This window comes from Neodiprion virginianus, chromosome 4 (genome assembly GCF_021901495.1).
Source record: "Neodiprion virginianus isolate iyNeoVirg1 chromosome 4, iyNeoVirg1.1, whole genome shotgun sequence".
Classification (NCBI taxonomy): Eukaryota; Metazoa; Arthropoda; class Insecta; order Hymenoptera; family Diprionidae; genus Neodiprion; species Neodiprion virginianus.
In genome coordinates, this window is record NC_060880.1 from 38,117,365 (window position 1) to 38,144,264 (window position 26,900).

Consider the following 26,900-nt stretch of genomic DNA (forward strand, 5'->3'; position numbering starts at 1 on the left):
AAGCAGATGACTTCATTGACGAGGACCAGTAATTGAAAGCAGCAAATTGGTATTGTTTTACAATTGCGTTGGGGCTACTAGGTTTAGTCATTGATCAATGAGTCATTTGACATTTCATAACAGACATCCTGACGTATTGCTATGACTAATATGGAATACGAAGGAAAACTGTTCGAAGTATCGGAGAAACTGTCAACCCATGGCTCCAAATACAATTACAGTCCTGTTTCTAGTGATTGTATGGCATGCGCCGTACGTGTGACAAGTCGAAGACATAAAGAATTAGAAGAACAGGTGACAGAGTTATTTACATCCTGCGAAAAGTATGATCATAGGTGAATTATCTTGCTTGATTTTTAGCAGAGCGTTGTTGTTTGTGGACCTTTTCCAAGCAACGAAGATGTATGTCACTTGCCTGAGACTCTTGCCAAAGAAAAATACCGAAGAGCTCAATTGCATGTAGTAACCACTAATCAAAGGGTCAAGGTTTTCGGCAAGTGGACCGAGGAAAAATTATTGGCAGCATTGACAGACCGATTACTGCAAAGAGCTACCAGTCAACCCCCCAAACCTTATGAGAAAATTCCCCCACTAAAAATTAAACAATTTTCTGCTGGTATACCTTACTGTCCGATTGTTCATAGGGGTATATACAGCAAGGATATTTTGGGACGATTATACGGCAGTGGTATGGCGTAAACATTGATTAGGAAACATAATATAATACAATATATATTCCATCTTGTAATAGAAAGTATTATTGGTCATATTTTAAGGTGTGTCAGAATCGCTTGTTATAAGAGCAATGAAATTTGGTTTAAAACATCTTAAACCGGAGGATCTGAATTACTTTATCCAGTTTGGAGTGTCCATTCAAACTTTACGATCGCATAAACTCTGGAATGAGTTGACAGACGAATCTTTAGCTACGTCTCTGAGAACTATGGGCTTTGATGATAATGCTAGCAGGAAAATAATATTGAACGGCATGCTGGTACAAAGCGAAATTTGTTTAATGCAATTAATGCTCGCGGGCGTTGATGTTCCTGGAATTCTTAATTGGCAAGGGGAGAAGATCGATGTAGGAGCTCGAATGATAAAATTTTTAAGAAATTTAGGAATACCAGAGGATGTACTGCAACTAATTGTTCAGAAAGGTATCGATGAAGAGACTATGGAGATGCTCAAGGATTTGGGGTACACGGAAACAGAAGAAGAAGAACACGTGGGAATGCATGAGGTCTGAAATCATTACGAATGTAGTTATGCATGAAAAATATAAAAAGTGCAATGTATGCAGATGTTATACTACTTGCCACTCCCAAGTTTGTACAACGTATACTTTCAATGTAGGTACTCATTTGCGAATGCGATTTGACTGTCCTTGAGTCAGAAATTTGTTCAGTAAATTCGCCACCCTCTAATACTAACAGCTTGAAGAGTTTAATTCCAAAGCCTGATAATAGCGAAACGGATTTTGAAGCCGAAGATACTCGCGTATGTTTTTCTGATATAAGTAGTTCGACTGTGTCAAATTCAACGTCGAGTCAACAAACTCTAGTAGATTGCAAAAATGTGCACGTAAAACCAAAAGCGCTAACAAGCTCAGAACTTCTCACTGAACGAAATGAGTACTTAAGGTAAAGATTTGCGAGTTCAATTTTTCACTCTGGTGTGTACAATTTTTGAAATTTATTTACAGGCGAACAGTAATGGCACCATTAGCTTGGGCCATGAGCAGAGCGTTACAGTACAGACCATCTGATCCAAATCATTACATAGCATGTCAACTGCTGCGTTGGAGATATGGGAACGTTTCCAAACTGGAAATGAAGGCTGTACAGGACTTTGTAATTGCTAGAACAATCGAAATGGACAAAAAATTAATGGTTTCAAATAGCTTTGATAAAGTTGGAGAAGTTTTAAAAGTTCACTTTCAATTCTGTTCATGAGAGTAACATTACTTTTAAGGAACAAAAACGGAAAGAAGAAGAAGAGTTGATGGCCAAACATAATTTTGAAGCTTTACAAAATATTCCTTGCCATCCGTGCTGGCAAAATCAACAAATTTATCGTGTTAAAGAGCGGTGTTGGAAATGTATTAAAAAATGGGTACCTAACTACGAGCGATGCGAGTTGCCTGAGATTTGTAGTTCGTGTGAGATCGACTTATCTGAGATTTTGAACTCTGACACGGCAACAAGTAGTACTGGAGATAATTCAGAAACAGAAAGTGCTGTACAGACTCAGAAAGTAGCCATTCTAGATAATAGAAATATCTCATCAGACGGTCAGTACCGTTATACGGAAAACTTGGACTTGTCAAGTTATAACAGGCTAGTGAATATAAAAATATCTCTTAGCAATGCTGTGTCTCTGCTCTGCCCAAATACATTTATATTAAAGTTTTTAACGAGATATGGTTTTCTTTTATAGAGTTGACGAATTGTACGGAGAATATTTCAAATCGGATTCTTACGAGGAAAATATGCATATAATTTCGACCAAGTCTGAAGCATAGATGTTAATACAGCATGAGAACTCTACGTACAATTTTAAGTATTTTATGAATATAGCTATGGTGGTAAAATTACCGATTTCTGTTGCTTTAAATTACAGTTTAAAATATACTACTACTACGATCAGATATATGAAGGTAAATTTGTGCAAAATAATTTTTTTCTTGTTTCTATGAAAGAATGGTACTACTAATACATGATATACGTATTGATCGCATGAATATTTTTTGATTTTGTTGACTATTCAACTTGTGATGATAATCTGATTAATAGAAAAATAATATTTGTGAAAGCGACGACTTCTGTCGGCGCTCATGTTTATGAAAGGGACGCACTTGGGACGAGCGTCTCTGGTTTTGGTAACTTCGCGCCAGCAGGCCGGACTGTTTATGCAAGGCGATAAGTACCTAGGACAAGTAGGCCCCACGGTTTGCGAAGCAACGTTTCGACCGGCGAGGCGACGATCACTTCTCGATAGAGTTCCAAGCAAGCAACGTCGTCCTTTGAGTTACTTAAGATTATACGCGACGCTGTACGTTTGTGCAATTATATAAATATAGACTCATTCCGCTATTCGTTATTCGGCATTTCTTACATTTGGAAAATATTATAACCGAATTAGATTAGAAATATATTGAATTGATGAGAAAATTCAATTGTGGACAGAGCAATCATAGAAAATTCGTTTATTTGGTAATCAGAATCGTACAATTGTTATACAACACTTGATCATAATATTTGAGTACTAAGATTCCATCACACATACAAAATCAGAGATGAAAAAATTTAAAACATTGCGAATAGAAAAATATAATAACACACTGGCGGTGTTTGAATTGTACAATGATAACTTTTCTATGATAATATGTAGAAATATAATAAATTTCGGTTAATAAACAAATACGGGTAAGTAATCTTCAAACTATTGGATGAAGTTAAAAGTAAAGTACTGGTGTATTTATGAATAAACCAAATGCAGTACTTCCGTATAAAATTCGAGGTTTTATTGAAAATGTAGAATAATAAATACTGTACGTATCGGTTGGGTATAATAGTATAATAATGTAATAGGCAACAATATGCATCGTTCGCTAAAACTTTTTTTTTTTGGACGCACTGATAACTTTTAGTTAATCATAGATTGTGCTTTAATTAACAGGAAGAACACAACGACCCGCGTACGAAAATAGGAAATTCACAAGTTGTCATGACAGACTTGACGTAAGAATGCAGGGGAGCTATCTCTTTAGTGAATCATGGTATTCCATCACTACCTATTTTAGATTATTCCCGGGGTTCACAATGAGTACGTTTTTTCGGTTTACATTGAAAGTCTTGGTACAAGTTAGAGCGAACGTCAATAAAATAGCAACGTATCAAAATATATTTTTGCATCTATTTGTTTGGTCTATATCCTGAGCTACTAACAAAATGGGGTTTCACAAAATTCATTAACGTCCATTCATGAGTTAATTGTTAAGTAAAACTTGGAAGTACAAAGTAGGAGGGAGATTGCTAAGTCTATGCCTCGTATGGACGTATTATTTGCTACGGTATGAAGAAATCTACGAATTAGGAGTATTATCGATTTTTTTTTCTTATTTTTTTTTTGTTGCACTGTTATACAACGGTGAACACAAAGGGTACTACAGGGTAAACTGCAGTGAGCGTGTTTCCGATTATTCCTAATACTACAAAGATCCTAACTAAATTCGAACTAAAATAAAATTTAAATAATTGGTATAAAAGATAAGTATCATCACTGTTTAAATGATTTCTGTGAAAGCCTTTGACAAGTTCACTAGTCAAAAAGATTTTGAAATATGTTAAAAATTATCAAACGAGATGAGAAAGAGACGACCGATGAAGTCGACCAAATGTTGTCTTTTTTTTTAGATATTACGTTCCAAGGTTCTGATCGATAGCCTTGAGTGATAATACCAATCAGGCTCAAGACTTCTCATAAAATTAATCAATTCCTTCAAGAACAGTTGCAATACCTTAGGTACTCAACAAAATTTTTCGTGTAAAGGTAGAAAGTGCATCATCAATTTAAACCGAATATTCTTGAAGTTTTGCAAGCTTCGCTTTTTCTTCGTCTGATTCATCTCGACAAATGAAAAGTGTGTGAGATAAGCCGCATGTTACCGCGGTTATATAAAGACCCTCCAATGCCTTAACTTCCATCGGTGTTGTTGATGATTTACGCATTTCACCGAAGCCCTGAAAGAATTTTCATTGAAATGATTTTTTACGTTTATGCTGTACATTCAACTTATCCTCAAAGGAGTAACAATCACAAAAATATCTGACGTAAAGTTTACAAGTGGAATAAGTTAATTAGTTATGAGCATAGACAGTAAAGTTCAAACAAATTACCAATTCACCGAAGGTTGGACTAGCACCCCATGCGATCACTGATTCATCGGCAGCGACAACAACACTGGTTTGGGAACATCCAACGCACCTAATTTCCCATCCAGATAGATCTTGAATCGGTTTGGGATACATATTTGCTTCACCTGTCCGTTTAGTTTGTCCGAACATCAAAGCCGATCCGTGTACGTTGATTGCAATGCTGTAAGTGCTCCCACAGTGAATAGATTTGATACCGCGACTTGGGGGGTCAAAAAACTTTATTAATCGTGGTACCAGCTCATCTCGCTGTTCGGCATGACCTAAGCGACCGACGCCTCCAAAGCCCCAAGAAAATGCACGATTCTTATTATCGATTGCAACTGTGTGGTGATATCCACAGCTAAAGTCTGTAATTTCTACACGATCCAGAGGGGTGACATGTCCGTCTTTTGCTCTCTCGACATACAAAACGATCCGTTTAGGAACCTTTTCGAAGTGAAATGCCATTTTTGTGGAAGTTATAAAGTATTTACCATCCGTATTATGGCCTAGAGCGCCATATTCTGGACAGCCAAAAGAATGCAGCCCTCCCTTAATGTCTAAGATCATGGAAAAATCAACACCACATCCTATTTTAACTATGGGAGGACCGCTATACTTTATTTTCATTGCTGCAGCGATGCATGTTTCTGATTTACCAACACCACACTGACCAAGTTTATTATCTCCAGCTGCAAAAACAATACCACGGCTGGTTAAAAACAGTGTATGATGCCTTCCACATGCTGCAGCTATTACTGTGTGATCTTTTAGGGTTTCCACTTCAGTCGGTTCATCTCGACGTTTAGTGTCGCCGACACCAAGTTGACCTAGAAATTAAAAATTCATGCAGAACTTTAATTACAAAATAAAAAAGTCACTGGTTTCTTATTGTATGGAGTTTCATACAATTAAATAGAAATTATATGATACATCCAACTGTTGAATAATTGCCCAACATAAGATATAAAATTACTTTCATCCCAATTTACAATTTAAAAGAGATCTTACTATTTCAAATAATTAAAAACTAAGAAGATTGTGGGCTGTTAATTTCACATCAGAAAAATTTAACCAGAGCCAAGTGAGTAAGAAAAATTGTTCTACAAATTCATGTTATCAGTATGATTCCAAAAAGCTTTCCTGCACCAGTTTTGCAATTTCATAATTGTTCTCTATCCGACGAGATTAAAATGTTTGTTTTTTGCTTTCACAATCATCACACTCCTCAGTAATGCATGTTGTAGGTGATGCTATGATGAAGAAGTTACCAAATAGAGTGAATTAGAGTTTAAAATATTTCTACAAGATGTTAGATTATCATACCTTTATCATTTCTGCCAAATACCAAACACCTGTTATCTTCGGTGACGACTACATTGTGTGACGCAGCAGGTCCTGAGGCAACAAGTCTGACTCGAGTGCCTTCCAAGTTTTTGAATGTGTGCGGAGTCCACAAGCTGCGTCCTACGGTGGCTTTGACCCCCTTCGGAGGTGCCTTGCGTCCGCTCATATCCCAATTTGTCAAGCCGCACATAGCCAGCGTTCCTGGCTTACCCCATCCTCCCTAAAAATCGCATTTCAAATCACGCATGAATTTTAGCTCGCAAGCGTGATGGAAGTCTTTCCCGACATTATTATTGTGGGTTAAACAATGGATAAGCATAGAATTGTTATGGTCTTTGGGTGACGAAATGGTAGGAAAAAGAAGAGTCAGTTATATGAGAATAAAAAGAAGGACGCGATGTACCTGATTCTAAACAGTATGGCTATTATTTTCGTAATTTTTGATGACGATATTCAAACATAAATAGTTACTTCCGGAGGAGGGAGCTCCGGCATTGTAGCAACAACTGCCAAATCATCGGCGTCTTCCACGGCGTCGTCCCCGTCGACATTTGAACCGGCGTCGGCGTCCTCGACGTCGGATTCATGCTCGCTTGAAATATCCTCGTCGTCGTACTCGACTTTCTTGGCCTTGCCACGACTTTTTTCAAGACTCGATGTATTTTTACGCTTTGTAGACATTCTCACTCCCACCTAATAATATATTCAAATACCAAAACTGTACAAAATTATTTGTAAAATTGATCTAGAGGGACGCGGTGCAGATGACATTTATTGATGTAATGGCGGTACGGATGTTGGCCAGTGTTGTACAACATTCGTACAGAACAGGGTGTATAATAAAAAACGCAGCCACCTGGTGCACAAAAATCATAACAGAGAACCACTCACAGCTACTCGATAACTGTTGCAACACAGCGGCGCATCAAGTGTCATCTGCAAATACTCGAGCAATTCGAGAATTCAAATTTATGCAAAATGAGTCATCCTGCTCAAATTTATACATAATAAAGTTCAGCCAGGAATTCTCAACAATGGTCAGAATTCAATGCGCATAATTCTATAATTGCAATAACCTCGAATAATCACTTAAAAATCACATTATGCACACACTGACTCTTCAGCTGCAGTAAAATGCGTAGGTAAAGAAATAATAAACATTTATTATTTGAACATGTAGATTTTTCATTAGTCTTATATATATATTATAGAATATGTAAAACACTGGAAAAAACGTTACACAATTTGACACAAATTCATTTTTTACAGAACGTACATTCGATTGGCAATACAGTTTAATATCCACGTGCAGGAAATTGAATTTCTTCTCTTTGTTATTTCCATGGAATTGACCAGTTTTGTTTCTGGAAAATCTGTGGAAAATTTCTATTCCAACTGTTTCTGGCGGAACCTAAGCCAAACATACAGACAATAGGAGCTACCAATAAATAATTGAAACAGGTCAAATGGGACTTTGCCGCAAGGAAAAGTGATAAAGTACTGGTTAGACGTCTGGCTTCAAATGGAATGAAATCAAAGCTATCAATTTTCTGGGGACAAATACAAGTTGAACGAAGTATACAATTATTGTGAAATCTGTATATTTACAAATTGTTTGACTCATACTGATTTCACTTATGAGTTGGATGTCCTGGTTCTTCATTTTCGTCCTCACTTGAAGAATCAATGGCGAAGCACAGCTGAAAAAAAGAATTTCATTGAAACTGCGAGTCAGATTAGTACGTGATATTTTGTTAGTTGAGGTACCGCATACTTCGTCCAGATCAGGTCGCTTCAGAAGATCATTAAGACCAGTCAAATGTTCCAAGTAGTTGGGCTCATTGCAAGCATTTAGGATAACGTCAAATCCTTTTTTGCGGAATTCGTTAATCAGAGGCGTAGAACAAGCAGTGCAGGCTGGAAACCTGTGTGTCACGGTTAAATGTGTTTCATAATTCCAAAGAGATCCTCGAATAGTATGTGGAACACCTCCTAGCAGACCACCTCCTCCGTGTTCGACATCTGAGTGTGGCTCAGATCTATCGTCAGCAATTAACGCTCTTGCTTCAGCACTGCAAGAAATATTAAACTTTCATATAAGTAAATGAAAAACGTCGGTGAAAGTCCAGTTAGATGCAAGATAAAACGGAAGGCATTGGAATGTTTATAGAGTTTTTGAACAGAGCCTGATTCAACAACAGCAAATTGAGTGTTTTGAGCACTTCCTTCAATATATGTTGCTAATTTGCAACGACCTATTTTTCCCAGATTGTATGATTTTACAGGCTGATACTTCCAGCCTATCGTAAATCTAATTATATTCGTAAGTTCCATCGTGTTTATTCAATATAGTTTCCCTCTTGCATTTTACACTATGGAACTTTAACATTGTACCAAACAGGATATTGTTTGTAATTTAGGCTAAGCTTACTATTCTGGATGCTGAGTCAGCGAGACCATAAGTTCGACTGCAAGGCCCCCTGCAACTTGTGCCAGACCAGGACGGCTCACAGTACACTGCTGATCCAGAGTTCTGTCCATTTGGGACTGAAAATTATAATTTAGTATAAAGCCGAGAAGTTGCAAAAGAAAGTTTTGAAAGAATTAACAACAAGATTTAATAAAAAAACTTACGTTTCCAGGTTGCGTAATATCATTACAAAAGTAACAGCCCAAGTCCGCGCCCGCAGGATTGTGCATTGTGAAGTCTGGAGAATCCGGTCTCACGTTATCACGTGTACCATGTCGTTGCACTGTATAAGAGTCAAATCCCAAGGCAGCATTGATCACCAATTTTCCATGAACCGCAGCCAGAAGTGTAGGTAACCATCTAGCTTCACGGGAGTCCAACAGGAGAAAAATGACATCATGTCGCGTCACAAGCTCCTCAAGAAACTTCGCTGCTGACCTAGTTGCATCCATCATACTTGACCCTACTACATGGCCTGGCATCGGAATCTGGAGTATTGCACTCTCTACATCCTGAAAAATTAATGAATAATTGTACAGATATCACAAACGCTGATGTATATTGTTCAGCTAATCGAGTCTGACAAAAATAACATAGATGCTGCAGTTTTGTTTTCGTAAATTTATTTTAAAGAAATTCGTCTAAATAAAGACCTAAGAAGCTACTTTTTGCAATTAATTTGACTACATCCTGTATATACTGTGAGATGCACGAAAAGTAACATTTATTTCTAACCAAACTAGGATGAATTCGAAGCAAGGCATCCTTGGCTGCTTCTGCCTTGTAACGCCGTTCTACGGCATCCGTGTGAGTATAGAGACTCTGACGAACGGGATTGCTCTGTGAAACAGTGGAGCCATCGACCAAAGTCAATTTCTGAACACCCCACCCAAGGAGTACCCTGGCTACAGAACATCCCAAAGTCCCAGCACCCAATAGTAGGCAGCGCGTTTTGTTGATCTTTTCCAAGTTCAAGTCAGGTACTAACCGCCATTTCATCAGCTTCAAATTAAGGTTCACCGCTCTTTCTGATAGCCTGTGAGACAAAGCAGTCAGTAAATCATCCTTTTCAAATGATACTAACACTTACTTGAAAGACTTACTTGACGATGTCCATGGAGTTTGATAAATCAATTATGTTGGGACCCATTTTACCATTGTGACTTCTTTCCCATCCAACGAATCGCCCTTCAAAAATAATCTCTCGAGTTTCCATTTTGTTTTCATATTCCTTAGCTTTCATGGTAAAAATTACAGCATCTTTGGCATCAGGTCCTCGCATGGCAACGATTTTGATAACGCTGTTGAAAGATGCCTTTGGGCAATGCCAAAATAATAAGCAGATCAAATTTCGCAAAGGCCAACCAGGTTCGGGACTGTTGCAAGGATCGTAGAAGCCAAAGTAAATCTCTTCTTCGCACTGAAAATATTTCACATATAAATTACTGTTCTTGGATGTGTGCAAGAAGTTTCTTTTGCAATATGTAACGCATTTCTTTCAATATTCGGATACAATTTAGGTGTCTTAACATAGCATTTAAGGTTATCGATCTGCTTTGCTTACCTGCTCCACACTTACATCTGCAGTAGCTTTCTTCTCGAACAAATCGACTCCTTTGCTAAGATGCTCGACATGCAAATTATCCGATCCAGGTACAAGTACGGTAAAGAATGCTTTTTGCTTACTGTCTAATGCCAAAAAGCTGCGTGTCAACTGCGCCAACTGATCGGGTGACAGCTGAGACCCCGCAGACAATGGATTACACACATGATAAAGCTCGGGCAAGTTGAAGGATGTCGGATGGGCAGTCCAGTAATGAAATCTGTAGCGTTTTAGATCTGCGAATGACAATAGGATGAAGAAAGCAAGACGACACGGCTCTCGTACCGCGCTTCCATCCTTGATCGACCGTAGCAAGGACACACTTGCTTCGCTGATGAATTTCTCAGGTTTTATCTCACGAAAAGATTCGTAAGTGTTAGTATTTATCAGAAAACCAGAGCAGGTAACGACTGATCTATGAGATGTCATCTCGACGTTCCTGGAATGATAAGGCTGTGACAAAATCTTGGCATATTTAAATCTTTAGGTTGGGCTAGAACGGGAACTCATTCATCGAACTCGGTCTCACTCATTGAACGAAGTACAATCCAACTTCAAGGTGCGACCCTGCCTGTCGCTCTGCCGGTCCAGGTTATAACTGGCCCACAAAGGAATCTTAATCTGGTCGTTGAGTTTGAGGCCGTCCAGTTTCAACTCTGAGAGCTTGGCCCAGAATCCTGGGTCCATCGCTGACCTTAGCTTGGTGAATTTCACCAGCCCGTTCATCGTGGGATAATTGTTTGTCTCCATAGCCAAGCCGGTTTTGAGTGTTTAGAAGTTTTAAAACGTCGAAGTCAGAGACGTACTAGCGTATATTTCAACGCCTGGTATCAACGTCCATTGTTATTTATTATTCACAAATTGCGTCGCGCTGGTTAAAATAAAGTCATTTAATCTCTCAGCAAATACACAACTGAGGTTATCACAATTTATCTTATGTGAGACAAAATATCCTTATAAAACCCATCAAATATTTATCTGACAGATGATTTTAACTAATCAATGACTCAATCACTGGTATCACTGAAATGTATGAGCATGACGGGATATTTCATATCTCCTGGTAACGCTCCTGCTGCCGCTCTGATGTCATTTTGCGTAGTTCGTGTCCGAAAAATACTATAAAAGGAAAGTGCGATTCAAACGGAAGCGTTATTCGACCCGAGATACTTTTTGAATCGTTCATGTTCCCTTCGCAACTCCAACGACGTTGACTGAAGAAATTCAGCCCATAATACTTTATCGAAACACCGCGATGTGCGCCACGAAATTACCGAGGATAATGGATCTGGACACGGCGTACATCGGTTGTCAATTATTTTTCAACTTGTCTGGACATTTTCTACTGCACTTATTCACAACTAATATAACAGGAATTTCTAGAACCCTTGATCAAAGAATGGCTGCAACACGTGCACGAGGACAATGCAAGGCAGGAGCAAATTTTTGCGGAAGGAAGCGAATTTTTCATCCCGTTCATAGGTAAGCTCATGACTAATTGCTCCATCATGCCGACACAATACATGAGGATTCGTCGAATCTTCTTTGCGTAATACAATGGTGGTTGCACAGTTGTAACGGGTGATATTTTACAGCTGTTCCTGTACCGGTGATAAAAGCAATATTTGTAATAACCGACCACCTTGGTCTGGGACCTAACACCAGATACTTGACAGTTCATCTCTTCGATAGATTCATGTCAAACCAGTTTTGCGAGTTGTACGTCGCCGAAATGGTATCAAATCCGGGTGAGGTCGCTTGGCCACAGATATGCAAAATTATTTCCAGTGAAGCAAAATTGAGGCTTATGTCTTGCATGCAACTGGCAAGCAAGATGGATTCGCATACCAAAGGTCTAAGCATTTCACAGGTATATAATAATCGAGCCTCCTTAGTCGTGGCAAACTGTTCACTACTACTGTCGGACTAATTCATTGCGGTAAGGAAAAGCTTTGTCGAGGAATTGCTAGTACTGCTTTGAATTGATATGATGTTGATATATTGCAGGTAGTGCGTGGGCTGCAATGGTTAGACGACAAGTCTGAGTACACTACAAATAGCATATATTGTTCAGAATTCCGTGTATACAAAGCTCTAGACTTTAAAATACCATTATTCACACCGTTACACTGTGTTGAAATACTTCTTGCTGCGACGAAGCTCGGACAGATGCCTAAAATATATGATGCATGTGTTAATTTGCTGGATTTAGCATATTTGGAGGTACGATTTGCATCTAGACACTTAGCCTTTCCATTTCTACATGAAATTCTATACCTTGGAATGTAACGATACGTACATGTTTCATTTCAGCATGAAAGGCTATATTCATGCCTTGTATTTTTGATGAAGCAAAGGTTTCCAGAGTTTCAAATTGACCCAGGGTACATCATGGCCCTTGAAAGCAATGTTCTTTATTTAGCAGCTGGGGTGGTTCTTTGTGCCACGTTTATTCTCGCTGTAGAACACTGTGAGACTGAACGTTTAGTTCAGATGCTCTCCAATCAAGTTGGGATAAGAGTCACTAATATTTGGGAAATGGCCAAGTTACTCTTCACCATAGCGTTGCAGGAAGATACTCCGGAACAATAAATAATGTATAATTCCAGTCATCTGGTATCACATAATGATTCATATCTGTAGCTAAGAAGAATCATATTTTTTTTAATGCATATAGTACTTTGTTTTCACAAATTTCACACCGCTACAGCTATTCTCTACAAGTTGTCCATTTGGTTTTGTGTTGTTCATTAAAGTGAAATAAACTTCTCACAATCAGTGAAGAGGAAAAAAAAAATTATTTAGTTCGACACAAGATTGTTTTACAGTTTTTCTATGAGTACATTTTAATTTATCACGGTTTACTGGATTAACTGGAGACAATCTTAAAATTACAAGCTAATGGTTTTTCCGAAAAACATTTTTTGGGTCTTATTATATCATACATATCATTTGCTTATTTTTTAAATTGAACAATTCACGACAGATTGAAAAACGTTGAAGACGCTATAACAAATGTCAAATAATTCGTAATGGACCCGCGCATGATCACGGACTATGCTCAAACTTCTGCAGGTGTTGACAGTAACCTTAAGGCGACACTCCGCTCGTCGGGGAATTTTGAACCGTCGGTAATCGCAGATTTACAGTTTTTCGAAAACATTGTAAATGAAAATAGCGTATCGTCAGTAAATGATATTTCCGCGCCTCTGGTAAGATACTAACAAGTCAAGTTTGGCATTTCCACGTGAATCACTGCAGTCCACGAAGGGTAAGAATATAAATGCACAAAGAATTATACGAACGGTGCGCTTTGGTGAAGAGTACAAGTAGCCATCTTTGCGCAGGAAACAATACAACAGAGACACTTTGTTGAAATCAAGTTTTTGTCGTTTTCATTCAACATTCGTCAATTCAACACTGCATAAACCACACAACAGTAGTAGGACAATTGATTCAACGTCCGAGTTTAGAAGTAATTTGAAAAACTGCAATGAGGATAATTTCAATCGGTAAAGAAGAGGCGTGGTATCGGCTTAATGAATATCAGAGTGGGTTTATTTCCGATGCATATTGTCTGTAATCCTTGGTTCGGCATATATACGCGACAAATAAACTTTCATGACGCACGTTGCGTAGGCAAATACGAAGCAACGTCGTATGCACTATGAATGCATCGATATACTTGTACGTGCATTTGAAGGATTCACACGTATGCGCATGAGTACAAGTCTGTATGGGTGTGCAGAATTCGTACGTAAAAGTGGCCGAGTGTAGTGCATGGATCGTAGGAGCTGGACGGCTTGTTGTGCGGGGAAACGAGACGACAAAAGAATTGACGATTTTGCCGGTAGAGGTCGGCTCCTCGAACGAATACCATGCATTCCAGTTGCGTACAAGTGGTGGGGTCCCCGACTTACTTCTCGTGTCAAACAGCTTGTGCTGTGTGTGTCTGTCCGCATACCATTCGATTTTAATAATTCTCAATGAAAAAATAATACAAGCAAGTCTCCGGGGGCAAGTTTTCACGACACATCAGTCGGTTGTCACTATTGCCAAGTGTGAGGTGCACGGGAACTGCGATTAAGGTGTATCGAACAGGTAAGTCTTCTCTCTTCGTAAAACATTTCCATTTAGCTCCTCAGGAATGCAAGGTCTGCTTTTTTTTTACTCTGTCCCGCATTCCACTATCGATTTGTTATTGGGGATGCCAGACAGCTTACGAACTTTGTAACTCGTTCGTTCCTTCGCTATTTGTTGCAACAAACGTTAAAATTCCTCGAATCATGTATTATTTATCGTAAATTCTATGTACCTGCGTTCTACACAGCTTCATTTTATTTACACATCCCAGTGCTGCCTCATACTATCGCTAAATTCCTACGCGACGCACACACGAACGATACACGCATCGTGTTATGCACATATTGTATAGTGTATACGTCGTGTTTCCCAAATGTGCAGACTTTCGGTTTGTATAACGTCCTTGTATGTCCAACTGGTCAAGTTCGTTTAATTATTTATATTTGTCAAAACGACACGACGAAAGAATCAAGCTTTCGCTCGTATGCGCATTAAGAACATTCGCCTCTAATTCAAAAACAAACAAAATTGTTATCTCAAACATTCCGATAACCGATTTACGTTATTATGTATACATATACACCTTTCAACCGCTCTCAGCGACTACGTATATACCTACAATCTCTATTCCGATGTGTGGGATCGATTTTGGCCCACTTTCCTCGATTTTTTCTTTCCTTACTTCTCTCATTTTTCCCCCCTATCTCTCAAGTCGTTACCGCACGGTTTCCCATATCTCCCATGCTCGAGATTAGCGAAATTCTTCTTACGATCCAATTCGCCTACGAACAAACGGAGTAATTTTTATTTTTCATTTTTATCGTTCTCATTTGCCTTTACCAAATATTTCTTTCACCCTCAGTCTCTTTGTCCCCAGATCGTTGCACTCTCCTTATTCCTAAAATCCTTAAAACGCTAGCTTTTTCTTCCTTTCTATACAAAAGCCGTTAACGCGTTATAATATCAACACGTATTATAACCGAGCGTAGACATGTATTCGAAACAACCCGAATACAGTAACAACACAACGGCTGCAACATCGCGAAGACATTTCATGCCGCGGCCCCGATTTAAAAAACCACGTCGCGACGAATCCGCGCGCGGTAAATAAATATACCTAGGATGCATTGTACGCATAGTGTCACGATCGCAAGACGAGAAAACAAATATTATTCAAGGGGCCGCGATGTGTTTGAATGTGAAAATAACAAGGAAAAAAGAAAAAAAAAAAAAAAAAATTGATATAAACGAATGATAAAAAGAAGCTGACAGAGTAAAGATCCGGCATGTGCAGCTGAATTATATCAATAATAAAATTATACGGACGCGCTCTAGTCGCGCGCTACTCCCGCGATATGATGATTATTATGAAATTGTTCCGTTTGCGCGGCGCGGTGAGGCCGCGGGTGGGTGGGAAGTACCGAGCTAGAGGAGTGAGGAGGGTCGGGGAGGAGGTCGCAAGGAGGGCGCATTCCACGGACAATGCCACGTTTTTTTTAAAACCAAGTTTTGTTTAGCCTATACATAGTCGTAATGCGTAACAGGTATTGCAACGCGAGTAAAATCGCTCGTTCGTCAATACGTACAGATTTATACGTATCTAATCGTGAAATATACGCCTCCTGCGAACAATGATCATATATTGTCGTATTTGATTATCACTTGCACATATATACTTATATATATCAAGCACACGCATCTGCGTTTTACAATCAATCCTGATCCTTTTTCAGGCGCAACGATAAACGTGTGCGTTATAATATTACACGCAAAGAAGAGAGAAAAAGCTTTTTGCGTGTCAACCGGAACTGCAGGCGTGCAGCAGTTTGTCCGTGTATACGGAAGGAAGGAAACGGATTTTGTAAACCAAAGGATTTACGTATAGACGTATAGACGTATAATATAAGGAAAGAGGAAAGATTGCAACCCTATAAAAAAAAAAACAAAGAAAAAAAAAACTACTTCCCAGGAAAAAAACATGTCCGCTGTCGAGAGTGCTCTCGACGTCTTATCCAGGGCAGCCACAATGGTACAGGGTGAGTATAGTAATTATTTACACAAATCGATAGACCACCTCCTCTTTCTCCCCCCTCGCCGCCGACGCCATCCCCAATTCCCTTGTCTTGCTCCACCTCGGCAACTTTTCGTCAAGTCTTACTATGATACATATATAGGTATACACGCCGTTGTATATACGTATGCAATTTCGTAATTTCCTACACGTCATTGTCGAGTTATCTGTTTTATTGCCAAATCTCTTCCTCTGTTTTCAACAAATTTTCTTACAATTCTCATAAGGCGGTTCTTCGCTCGTTATATTTTCAAACTTGGTTCCGTTCGATCGTATGCACCGTTGGCGCAATGACGAACCAGGGATTCTTTATGTTGATTAGACAAGGTTTATTCGTTACACAACGTTTATTTAAAGTTCCCGCATATCTGGATGTGTGTTCTCCTCGTACACTTACACGTAACGCAGCGGCTAGGCAGTTTATCTAGTTTCTAGTCTCTGATCGCTGATTATGCAGGTGGGAGGATTGCACGCGTGCGCGCGTTCGTTTGGCGCGAAACCGCGTTTCAAATTCGCTGCACTCGCACGAGACGAGCTTACGATAATAAGTGACTCCTTACCAGCGGTTCATCATACGGACGCTGACAAATGTATACGCTATGTACACAACGTAAATTACATTCGTTTACCCGATGAATTCATGCGCACAATAGCCTTGATAAAATAAATACATAACGATTTTATTATACATATAGCGATTTAGTATTAGCATATGCGGTACACGATCGAATATTGTATTCATGTGTATGTAATATTATACTTGTAGCGTCTTATATTCTCTCTCGACACCTCCAGCAATACAGCTCGAATTATATCTACATAAGTTTGTATAACATATACACAATTACATTATCACTGGCATAATGCAGGAAATACGTATCCACTCACGTATACATACTTTCAATTTATCCTTGTATACCTTTGTTCTGACGCAATATAGGTATAAATTGTTCTAAAAATTGACCTGAATTGGGAGAAAAAAAATTGAAAGTGATTCAACTGGTCGATTTTGACAAATACAGTCCCATTCTATACGTAATTTTGAACAAAAAAAAAAAAAAAACTTCAACGCATTTTTAAATTAGGCAGAAATAAAGAAATGGCATAAGTTCTACGAAATCGCAATAGTAAATTCGTAGAATTCATGCAATTTCTTTATTTCTGCAGCGTCAAATGAAAATGTGTTGGGGTTTCTTTTGTTCAAAATTGCGTATAGAGTGGGACTGTTGAGCCCTTTTTTGCGTTTGAGATACTTGGACTTTGATATTTGGAGATATATACATCAGCGTTAAAATCGAGCAAGGCACCCCTTTAAGGCGAGTGAATCAATCACGTTGTTTGTACTTGGATTGTGTTTCATCGGGCCGAGACTAAACCTCATGGTTGGAAAATTCAGGTCGACGAAGCGATTCAGGTTTACTAATTCTTTGTACGTACGTAGAGCTTTCCACACCAATTATCGTTTGTCTTTTTCCATCAGCTGTCCGGAACAGAGTGAGCTATGCTGTACATACACACCGACGTGTCCTATGCGGTACAACATGGTAGATGAATAATATATAATACTTATAACGCAACTGACAAAGCATTCAGTCACATACCTATAGCTGTACGTGAGAGCATCCGCTGATTTCGCTTATATTTCATTGATTCTTGAGCACGCCCTTCCACGTATACATTTCTAGTACAACTTTCGCCATATGTCGTCGATCTGTAACCACATTATTATATGTTTGGTTTATTAATTATGATCCGAGATTGCAACCGCGCGTATCAACTGCAGAGAGTGCCTATACGGAAGTTGAAGTTGCGATTATAGTTTACCCGGGTAACGAAACGCCAACGTCAAACGAGACGAGACGAGTAAAAGACTAGGAATATATAAAAAATAAACCAGGAAAAAGAAAATTTTTAGAATACTTTTGATAGTTTTCATTTTTCAAAAATTAAATACACGTTGCCAGGAGTGCAATGTCGTTCGATATCGACGAATCAGCGAGGGTAAAAATCGCGATATCCGAGTCAAGTGGTTCTTTTTGGCAGCCTTGGCGAAATTCATACGAAGGCTTACAAATCGCAAGGTCTTACACATCCAGAGGTTGTAAACGTATTGCAAATTTTCAATAGTGCATTTCTTTCGTTGATAGAAAACTTATGCACGTTAGCCAAACCGTTGTATAAAATCTGTAACTCGCATTGGTTGAAGAAAAATTTAACGAAAAACTGTGACGATTTTCTGTCCATATATCCACCTACCTTAAAGAACGTTTGGGAAGGTTGACAGTCTCATGGTTGATAGTGATGATACATCAATGGGAATAGGGATAATATAGGAGCTTGCTGCGCATTGATGCAAATGCAGATTTGTAATTGTGTACATGTATGTTTACAGAGGAGAGGCCAAAAGCGTCGAATCTTCACAGAAAGCCCAGCAGTGCCTGGCGTAAAGAACGCAGGCGAGATCCGATCCAAAGCGAAGCTCTTGACATGTCAGCTGCCAGGGTACATCACCATGCGAGGCCGAGTGTAATCGTGCCAACGACACCGCAACCAGGTGAATTTAATCAAGTAGGAAGACAGTATTATTGTAATACAATAAAGACGGATATATTTTTTTCCAAATTATCCTCATTAATATTATTATTATTATTATTATTATTATTAGTTGACCGTTAATCGAAGCTAAAAAACAGCCGATGACGGATCGTTAATCATATTACCTTTGAGTTTCGTGCAAAGTAACGCAAATTCTACTTGCTTAATTATTATTACCAGCAGGGTTAGAGATCTCATTGGTCCAGATCGAATCTGTTTCAACAACTGTTGTCACCCTGTTGTTAAATTGTTTACGATTGAAATTAGGAACGACCGTCGAGGACACGGCGGTAGCGGCCTGCACGGCCACTGCATCCGCTGCAACGGGGACCCAGCGAACCGGGGTCAGGAGCAGCGGCGTTGTCTGCGACCCGGCGATCGACGAACACTTTAAACGGTCTCTGGGCCTCGAAGAATACGCGGCCGTGTTCGACGCGACGTCATCAAACGACAAGGCGACCGGTCTCAGCGGTGAGTTTCAAATATGATAATGACGATATTCCGACTCCTTTGTCACCTCGATTCAATGGGCATAGTCATGTAAAATCTCTTCGTTGTTAATTGTTGTACACGCTTAGTGTATACGTATCCATGTATACATGTACGTACCTGCAGTGACAAATATTACAATACGTTATTGTCGATGATTGATAGTGATGCGATGGACAAGTCGCGTTATGTGTATCTATACAGATAATACATACATACGTATAGACGATCATTCTTTATATCCGTTCAAAACCGCGTTATGATTCATTGAGCATATTGTTTTCAAGCAAAATGTTATTCAACTATTAGTCTACACTTCGTTTATCTCGTATAACGGCACAGGGAGAGAACAGACGCACGTGTGTGTGTTTTGATATATCGATCGTACCAAAAAAAAAAAAAAAAAAATGAAAGAAAGGAATCAGAAATATTCTGTTTAATTGTAAGATAAAAATTTTGTTCATTTCGATTTTTGAAGGATGAAATTCACAGAGTGCGAATTCGGGTCTTATTATAGTGGAAATGTGAAAAACTGGTTCACGGTGAATGCAAAACTCATTTGTTTATGGTTTCCGAATTGCAGTTGACGACCACTTTGCCAAAGCCCTCGGTGAGACGTGGACTAGACTGCAGGCCACCAACCGAAGCAAGGATTCGACTTAACCTTCCGCCACCTAACTACTCAGCAGGCTAGAATATTCTGCGTTGGCCGGATGCAGTTACCATCGTTCTTGTTAGTATGATATTTTCGACGATCACTATATGCATATTCTTCCTTTGTTATTTTTTTTTTCTCTCACTGTTACAAGTACGGTTATTCTGCGTACATGACTTACAAATTCACATATCCCGTGATAAATGAACGTATCACAGGCGTCCCTGTGCAGCACCTAATCCTCTTCTTATTAAGGTCGTTAAACTTTCAGGTACTCGATCCGAACGGCCAATACTACGCTCCTCGTGAAATCGCAGCTGTTACTGGATCGCTGGAATACATTAATTGTAAATAAAGATAGCTTAATCAACACTATATACACGATGCCGTATAATGAGTACCCTGATATATCACATATCCATGACCGAGGTGCGACATTCAATCGGGTATGAATTTATGTAGCATCTTACCGAAAATTGATACAAACGTATACGTATATTAAATAATAAGAATAATAATTATAATGATACGTCAATAATTCATCTTGACAAAAAAGAAGTATTTACTAGCTATAGGTAAAAAGATATCGTTTCAATTACGAAAGGGAAATAACTGTGCTTCGATAGTAAAGTAGAGTGCTGCAGACTTTACCGCATACGTCGTAGAAAAACGACTCTTAATATTATCCCACCTTAACTAGCCTCGATTTATCCTCGGCTAGTGCAGAGTGATGGGAGGAGCGGCACTGATTTCAAATGGTGCTAGGCAGCTTATCGGTAACCCCAGCACACACAGAAGTCAGTACCTCCGGCATCCCGTGTTCGTATTTTTTTTCCGTTTATCAATCTTACCGAGTTCAGCACGCGCCGATCTTTAAATTGGCAAACCGGTAACCATCATCGGCCAGCACGTTATTCTGAATAACGACGTTTCTTCGGTCAGTCTCGCCATTTTTCAAATATTTTCTACAACCGGTTCATTTTACATAAATTTAAACATCGTGAGTTCGCATTAAGGAATAAACAAATGTTTAACAAAATTGACGGAATATCTAACATCACACGCTTTTACAACCATATGGCGCTGGTAATGTCAGGAGTAAAAAGTTTACGTCGTCACGCGCAAAGGTACAACTTCGATCGGCATTCTACAAAATGAAAAAACTAAGCGTGATTAGAAATTGTGATCAATTGTTCCTTGAAAAAACTACTGCATTTGTAACTGCAGTGTCATAGATTCACCGAAACGTTCAACGTAAGAATCACACTTCAACGATGGACGTACTAATTGTCTTTACATCAAATAATATACACTGCAGTATTGGACGTTGCATGGATGATATCTTGTGCAGTTAATAAACGAACCAGTAGATGAGGTATGACGATTGAATAGTGATAAAGAGTGTCCAATACGTTACGTTAGGTAGTTCGACGGTTGTTTCCGGTGCAGTAAATCGATTAAGGGTGCCTCTCATATATCCATCTGCAGCGGGTAGTTGTAACGAACGTGTCGAAGGACGTAGCTATAGATCAGAGATGGCCTAGGTGGGCACAGACGAGCCAACTGCCTCAGGAGCGGTCAGATGGCTTCCTATATGCAGGCAGCTTGTTCACTTGCCGTAAAGCAGAATGGTAACTTAATATTAGACTTGAATATAAGTACGGTAATCCCACACCACGGTCTCTAAAGTAAGTCTACACCTCGCTCCCTCCCGCCCGTCCCCCACCCCATCCCCCTTTCGCCCTTCCTTTTTACCTCCGTCACATGGATGTGTACACCAGTTTCACCTCCGTCCTCCAAACACCCTCACAGGTAGAGAAAATGACGATGCACCGGAGATGGAACTGGATCATAAAACCAGCTACATGCGGCGACCCATTGTTTTTACTTATTCTCCCCATCGTCGTTCTATTTTTCCTCTATTCAACAATCGTCACCATGTTTCAATTCTTCTTATTCCTATTTTTCTTCTTCACCCACGATTCTCTCAACGCGTTGATAGTTCCCTCCTAGCGTCCCATCAACAGGTGGTTTCTCCGCACTCATCGCGATACTTGCGCACGGGTAGTTACGACCGTAGGAGCTGGCTATAATTACATGGGTGTAAAGTGTACTCTGCGACAGAGACTGTCCTGTTGCGGGTGCGTATTCCGAATAGGCGTTCTCGATCTGTTTCTAAAACGGTTCCTTCTTCCAATCAATTTCTTCACTCGGGTGTACCGTCACTTGGTAACTTAGTACTGTCATTGATGTGGCTAAAAATTTATATTTTCCGGCGAAAGTTATCTGCCTGAGAAATACCTACGAAATATTCCACTCGTTCATGGTAACACAAACATGTTCAACGATTCTACGTTCAGAAATTTCATAAATATGTAGAAATTCTGTAATTATGTCAGTGTGTGTGAAGAAAATGTACAGGTATCTAAGATTCTGTGAACTCTCTATATTTGATACAGGCTCGGGGAAAAGTTTTCATATATTGCTGTACGAATTATGTTAGTGGTAGGATCGGTACGACAATAATAGGTAATCCTTTTTTTCTGTATAAAACCAGGTTCGAAACTTCGTCTTTGAAATTGACTAAAGGTTCGCGAATGCAAAGTTTCGCAAAAATCAGGTCTATACGGTAAACAAAAGAGTAGAATCAATAACGACCCGAAACAGAGAAGATTATTCTTAGCGGGACAACGATGTTATACCATCTTGTAATCCACCGCATCGGAAAAATTATGACAAACAAATTTCGTAACTGACACAGAAATTGACACGCTGTCACATGTATATAGCTTTGCGCGGTACGGGATTGGCTGCAGTTTTTTCTAAGTACGTTTTTTTAATTTCTCTATCGAGGTCGCGTGGTCACCAATCGAAAATCACACTTCTATTATATAATGCAGCAAATCGAAAGGCAGCTCTTATAATTGGCACGTCGGAACATTAGGGGAAAGGGAGACGAGATCGTATTGAAGTTAGTAACGCAACGATTCATGCTGAGGAAAAATCGTTGTATCGCCATTTTGGAACTGTCAGAAAGTCAGTAAACCGCAATAGAACAAAACACATGAATATTTCGAAATCTTGGTTCATTAAAAATCATTTTAAAGTCAAGAAAATAGTGATCATTTTTTCCCCAATGTTTCGTTACGATAACGTTCCGTTTCTCACCGATTGTAAGAGCTGTCGATGGTTGCGGAGGATGAAGAATTACTTATCTGCATCTACACAGTGGCAGTCGCGTCCAAGCACCCCTGTTAGTACAAGTGGAAACTGCGGCATGGAGGATAAGAGAGAAGTTCACCCCCAGTAAAACAGCTTACGGGAATCCCCCCGCGATTGATTGGCTTGACTCCCTGCAGCGGTGCAGCTGAACAAAGCGATAATTTTTCGTGTAATACCGCGAGTATCTTTATTAATTTTTTCCTTCCTCTTCGTCGCCGCTGCATCACACAAGATATAACTCTCTAGGCAGCTTGCACCAAACGCAAGGCGACATTATACTATTTGTTCGAGTCTCAGGCGTATCTCGTTGCGAAACCAGAGCCGCAGCTCGGACCGACCGACCGACCGCAGGTCGGCACCATTTTCTCATTTTACACTTATTTTATTTCCTCCTCCACGTCTATACTGTAATATACGCAAGATAGCTGCATGGGATATCGTGTATTTACTTACATATTCCGTTCACCGTGATTGTACGATCCTTTGCACCGGGTTGTAGCTACGCTCTCTGTTACTCAAACAGACCGCATGTGGTACATTGCATACTCTGCCATAAACTGCGATCTTCGTATTATACCTAAGCGGTATAATTGTCGCGAGACTCATCTGCAAGGAGCCTCCCGATATGCGATCTAACACACAACGAATTGGAGCGCGTTTCGCGTTGTACATAAACGAGCAGTCCTCCGGTATACAACGATCGAGATACAGAAACGAAATGAAAATCGTATAAACTGGGCAAAAAAATTGCTCCACTTGCGTCTGGCGTCTGGCAAGAACCTCCATGTTGCTGAATAAGGGACGCGCGAATGGCGATGCGGCCCCCCTGGCCCTGCACTATGTCTGATGTGCACATAGGGACACCCTTGCTGCTACCGAGCGGGGTCGCCTAGGGGTATTAAAGTGCGGCGCGGTGTGCAAAGGGGTCGCTCACCCCACGTATAACTGTAAGCCAGCTCGTCCTTGCGCCACGAATTTTCCTTTTCTCCCCCGTTTTTCCCCGCTACCCCCTTTTTCGCCCCTTTCCATTTTCTCCCCCGTATAACTACTAGTGTACGATTTTCCCCCGACGCTGTGCTGCGGGTTATAGTTGAATCCGCGACGCTTCGCATCCATATTTATATCCTGCATTATACATGCAGCGTAGCGCGGAAAGTTTATGTTTATAAATTTCGTCCCAATTTCTATTATACGTATCCATGAAACTTTAACAATCGTTGCATAATTTCTTTTTCTTTGAGATGAAGGGTTCGACTCGGATATGTCGAACTGCGTGATATTCGTTCAGGATTGCATTAAAATACGAACTGATGCAGGCCCGATGAAGTGAAAAGGATCGATCAATCCTCAACGATCAATATTTCAAAGCATTTTGGACTAGAACTAGTTTATAATAATCTGCATTCTTTTTCCACTCGGCCAAAAATACCATAGAGGCTTGATATGGATCGCTTCGTTTTCGGTTAATGAAATGCCGTAATATCGTTCATCGTTGCACTTCGATCGAGAATTAAAAAACTTGCACTGCGTCTTGAATGCTTTACACTGATTACAATCAATCCTCATTAGTCAAGCGTCCCGCACTCGCGACGCATCCGAGAGATTTCAACGCGATCCGCGTTAACCGCGTCAGTTTAAGGATCGGCGATATTCGCAGACCCGAGTCGTTTGCAGCCTGATTTCGAAGTCCCGATAAAAATTCAAAAAGAGCTTTCGGCGAATGAAAACCAGTGAAAATTTGCTTCAACGCTAAAAATTTATGGAAGAACCGCGCAGCGGGTATATTTGCAACGAATTTCGAACGGTGCCACGCGAAACTTCGCCAACGACTGAACAACCAGTCTCTTCCTCCTCCGGACCGACCACCGACTGTCTGCCGGATCGACCGACAGACGGATGAACCGAATCGTGATCAACGGGGTAGGTTGCGTAGCCTGGAGACTAACGTACCTACCACCTATACGCTTCGAGTATATTTGCGTTCGTTCGGGGGCCGGATGAGACCGGGCCGTCCCGGAAACGGTATCACTCGTCATGTACAATCTCGAGGATGGCGAAACCGTGCAGACGAAGAAGGCGAAGAACCACCACCACGACGCGGACGTAAACTGCACCGTATGACGCGTTACGTCGACGCGACCCCTCGCCAGTTCCTTGTATAGAATTACCAACTACCCACGGGGGGCACGCGAAGTAGGGGCCGCCGGTAGAAGGGGACGTCGAGGAAGTGGCTACCCCCGCCTGCAACCCCCGTGGCCCCTCGCCGTTCGACGGTTGCGTGCGTGAATCATGCATATCGATTTTCCTCTATCCCCATGTAGGTACCCTGCATGCACGTGCGTTCGTTCCAAGTCCAGTGTGCACGCATACGCGCTCGCGTCCCCCGTCCACTAATTCCAGTTTCCCCTCCCATCCACCCCCTGCCGGCCCCCGCCGCCCCTCGATGCATACAGCAGTCTGCAACGGCAGCGTACGTGTCAACCAACCCCCTCCGTACTTTTTCTTATTCTTTTTTCTCAAAGGCCTGGGGGCCCCCCCCCCCAGTAGCGGTGGCGGTGGTGTGTTCCTCCGCACAATGCCCCCTTGCTTGTCCCTCTCCTGCCTTTTGCCCCCCCCCTCCCCTCCCCCCCATCCCCGCCCCTTCTCGTCCACCCCGCCGCCTTTCTTTCCAGCATCATCGCGCTCTTCGACTGCGGTATACGGACGCCGATCACGCATATCGGCCCTCCCGAGTGCTGCTAGGCCTCCAGGTCCTCGGTTGCAGCAGCCAGGACGGAACGAGAGCCGCGTGTTGCCCCCGCCCTGGTGCAGCTAATAAACCCTCATCCTTTGTCCCCTGCCTGTACAGCCTCTCGTCGCCTTTTGTCTTTGCGTATTTCGTTGTTGGTAGGCTGCATGCATAACATACATGCGTACATGTGACGATACGCGGAAACGTCGCGTCGTCGCCCTGACCCGCAAGATTGAACTCACCCTTTAACACTTTGGAGGGCTTCGTGGAGCGCGTATATATTATATACCATCGATGTTATATCGTTTGTTCGATAAGTTTTTGGCAAAACTTTTGCGGCATTGCCGGACGATAATTTTCACATATATCACACGTGCGTTAATTTATTCACACGGATGACGATCGCTTAATTGGCGCAGCTGCCGCTAAAAGGATCCTCAATTAGTTTCACGGAACAATGGGGATTTAATGTGATATTGAGAGAAAACATTTTTTTCATCCTTTTCGTCAGATGTTGCGATCAAGGGTTACGGTTCAGCTTCGATACACTGGATCTCCTGATTCAAGTGAAAATTCTTGCTCCTTCCCTTATCCGAAGCAACTCGTGTAAATACCTTGCGATTCACTTGGGCCTATGACGTCACATTAACGGACGCGCTTGTCCCGGGGATTCGCATTGTGTATCAAATCCGATGACCATTAAAAGCACTGACAAGTT

At 40.6% G+C, this 26,900-nt stretch overlaps 4 protein-coding genes and 1 long non-coding RNA gene across 16 annotated transcripts; 2 read left to right on the forward strand and 3 right to left on the reverse strand.

The window, feature by feature from the left end:
• The first annotated feature begins 9 nt into the window (after window positions 1–9).
• Window positions 10–3,888, forward strand: LOC124303944 (uncharacterized). Its single transcript, XM_046761819.1, has 8 exons — window positions 10–294; window positions 364–688; window positions 777–1,240; window positions 1,354–1,640; window positions 1,703–1,889; window positions 1,972–2,336; window positions 2,437–2,547; window positions 2,620–3,888. The coding sequence occupies exons 1-7, from the start codon at window positions 142–144 to the stop codon at window positions 2,519–2,521; spliced, it is 1,866 nt and encodes a 621-aa protein (XP_046617775.1). The 5' UTR covers window positions 10–141; the 3' UTR covers window positions 2,522–2,547; window positions 2,620–3,888.
• A 526-nt stretch (window positions 3,889–4,414) lies between these two features.
• LOC124303946 (protein RCC2 homolog) lies at window positions 4,415–7,083 on the reverse strand. 2 transcript variants are annotated; one of them, XM_046761821.1, is made up of 4 exons: window positions 6,735–7,083; window positions 6,243–6,483; window positions 4,899–5,746; window positions 4,415–4,742 (listed from the first exon to the last, which is right to left on the reverse strand). In XM_046761821.1, the coding sequence occupies exons 1-4, from the start codon at window positions 6,942–6,944 to the stop codon at window positions 4,572–4,574; spliced, it is 1,470 nt and encodes a 489-aa protein (XP_046617777.1). In that variant the 5' UTR covers window positions 6,945–7,083; the 3' UTR covers window positions 4,415–4,571. The 2 variants fall into 2 exon arrangements, with proteins under 2 accessions (XP_046617777.1, XP_046617778.1); XM_046761822.1 differs by having other exon boundaries at window positions 6,667–6,775.
• Window positions 7,084–7,406: 323 nt separating this feature from the next.
• LOC124303942 (ubiquitin-like modifier-activating enzyme ATG7) lies at window positions 7,407–11,362 on the reverse strand. 3 transcript variants are annotated; one of them, XM_046761816.1, is made up of 9 exons: window positions 10,866–11,362; window positions 10,298–10,775; window positions 9,837–10,153; window positions 9,469–9,769; window positions 8,898–9,245; window positions 8,695–8,810; window positions 8,038–8,335; window positions 7,890–7,963; window positions 7,407–7,674 (listed from the first exon to the last, which is right to left on the reverse strand). In XM_046761816.1, exons 1-8 carry the CDS (start codon window positions 11,084–11,086, stop codon window positions 7,895–7,897), a joined length of 2,148 nt encoding a protein of 715 aa, XP_046617772.1. In that variant the 5' UTR covers window positions 11,087–11,362; the 3' UTR covers window positions 7,407–7,674; window positions 7,890–7,894. The 3 variants fall into 3 exon arrangements, with proteins under 3 accessions (XP_046617772.1, XP_046617771.1, XP_046617770.1); XM_046761815.1 differs by having other exon boundaries at window positions 7,872–7,963; XM_046761814.1 differs by having other exon boundaries at window positions 7,407–7,963; window positions 10,866–11,360.
• A 77-nt stretch (window positions 11,363–11,439) lies between these two features.
• Window positions 11,440–20,604, forward strand: LOC124303948 (cyclin N-terminal domain-containing protein 1-like). Of its 2 annotated transcripts, none has more exons than XM_046761824.1 (6): window positions 11,440–11,643; window positions 11,720–11,818; window positions 11,932–12,206; window positions 12,344–12,559; window positions 12,650–14,437; window positions 16,153–16,434. In XM_046761824.1, the coding sequence occupies exons 1-5, from the start codon at window positions 11,592–11,594 to the stop codon at window positions 12,926–12,928; spliced, it is 921 nt and encodes a 306-aa protein (XP_046617780.1). In that variant the 5' UTR covers window positions 11,440–11,591; the 3' UTR covers window positions 12,929–14,437; window positions 16,153–16,434. The 2 variants fall into 2 exon arrangements, with proteins under 2 accessions (XP_046617780.1, XP_046617781.1); XM_046761825.1 differs by lacking the exons at window positions 11,440–11,643; window positions 11,720–11,818; window positions 11,932–12,206; window positions 12,344–12,559 and adding exons at window positions 18,883–19,044; window positions 19,353–19,556; window positions 20,158–20,307; window positions 20,501–20,604 and having other exon boundaries at window positions 14,300–14,437; window positions 16,153–16,455.
• On the reverse strand, window positions 13,026–22,108 carry LOC124303955 (uncharacterized). 8 transcript variants are annotated; one of them, XR_006908032.1, is made up of 6 exons: window positions 21,985–22,108; window positions 21,647–21,841; window positions 20,411–20,560; window positions 19,211–19,694; window positions 15,039–15,201; window positions 13,026–14,586 (listed from the first exon to the last, which is right to left on the reverse strand). It is a non-coding gene; the product is annotated as an uncharacterized LOC124303955 (long non-coding RNA). The 8 variants fall into 8 exon arrangements; XR_006908031.1 differs by having other exon boundaries at window positions 13,026–14,926; XR_006908030.1 differs by having other exon boundaries at window positions 14,652–15,201.
• Window positions 22,109–26,900: the final 4,792 nt, after the last annotated feature.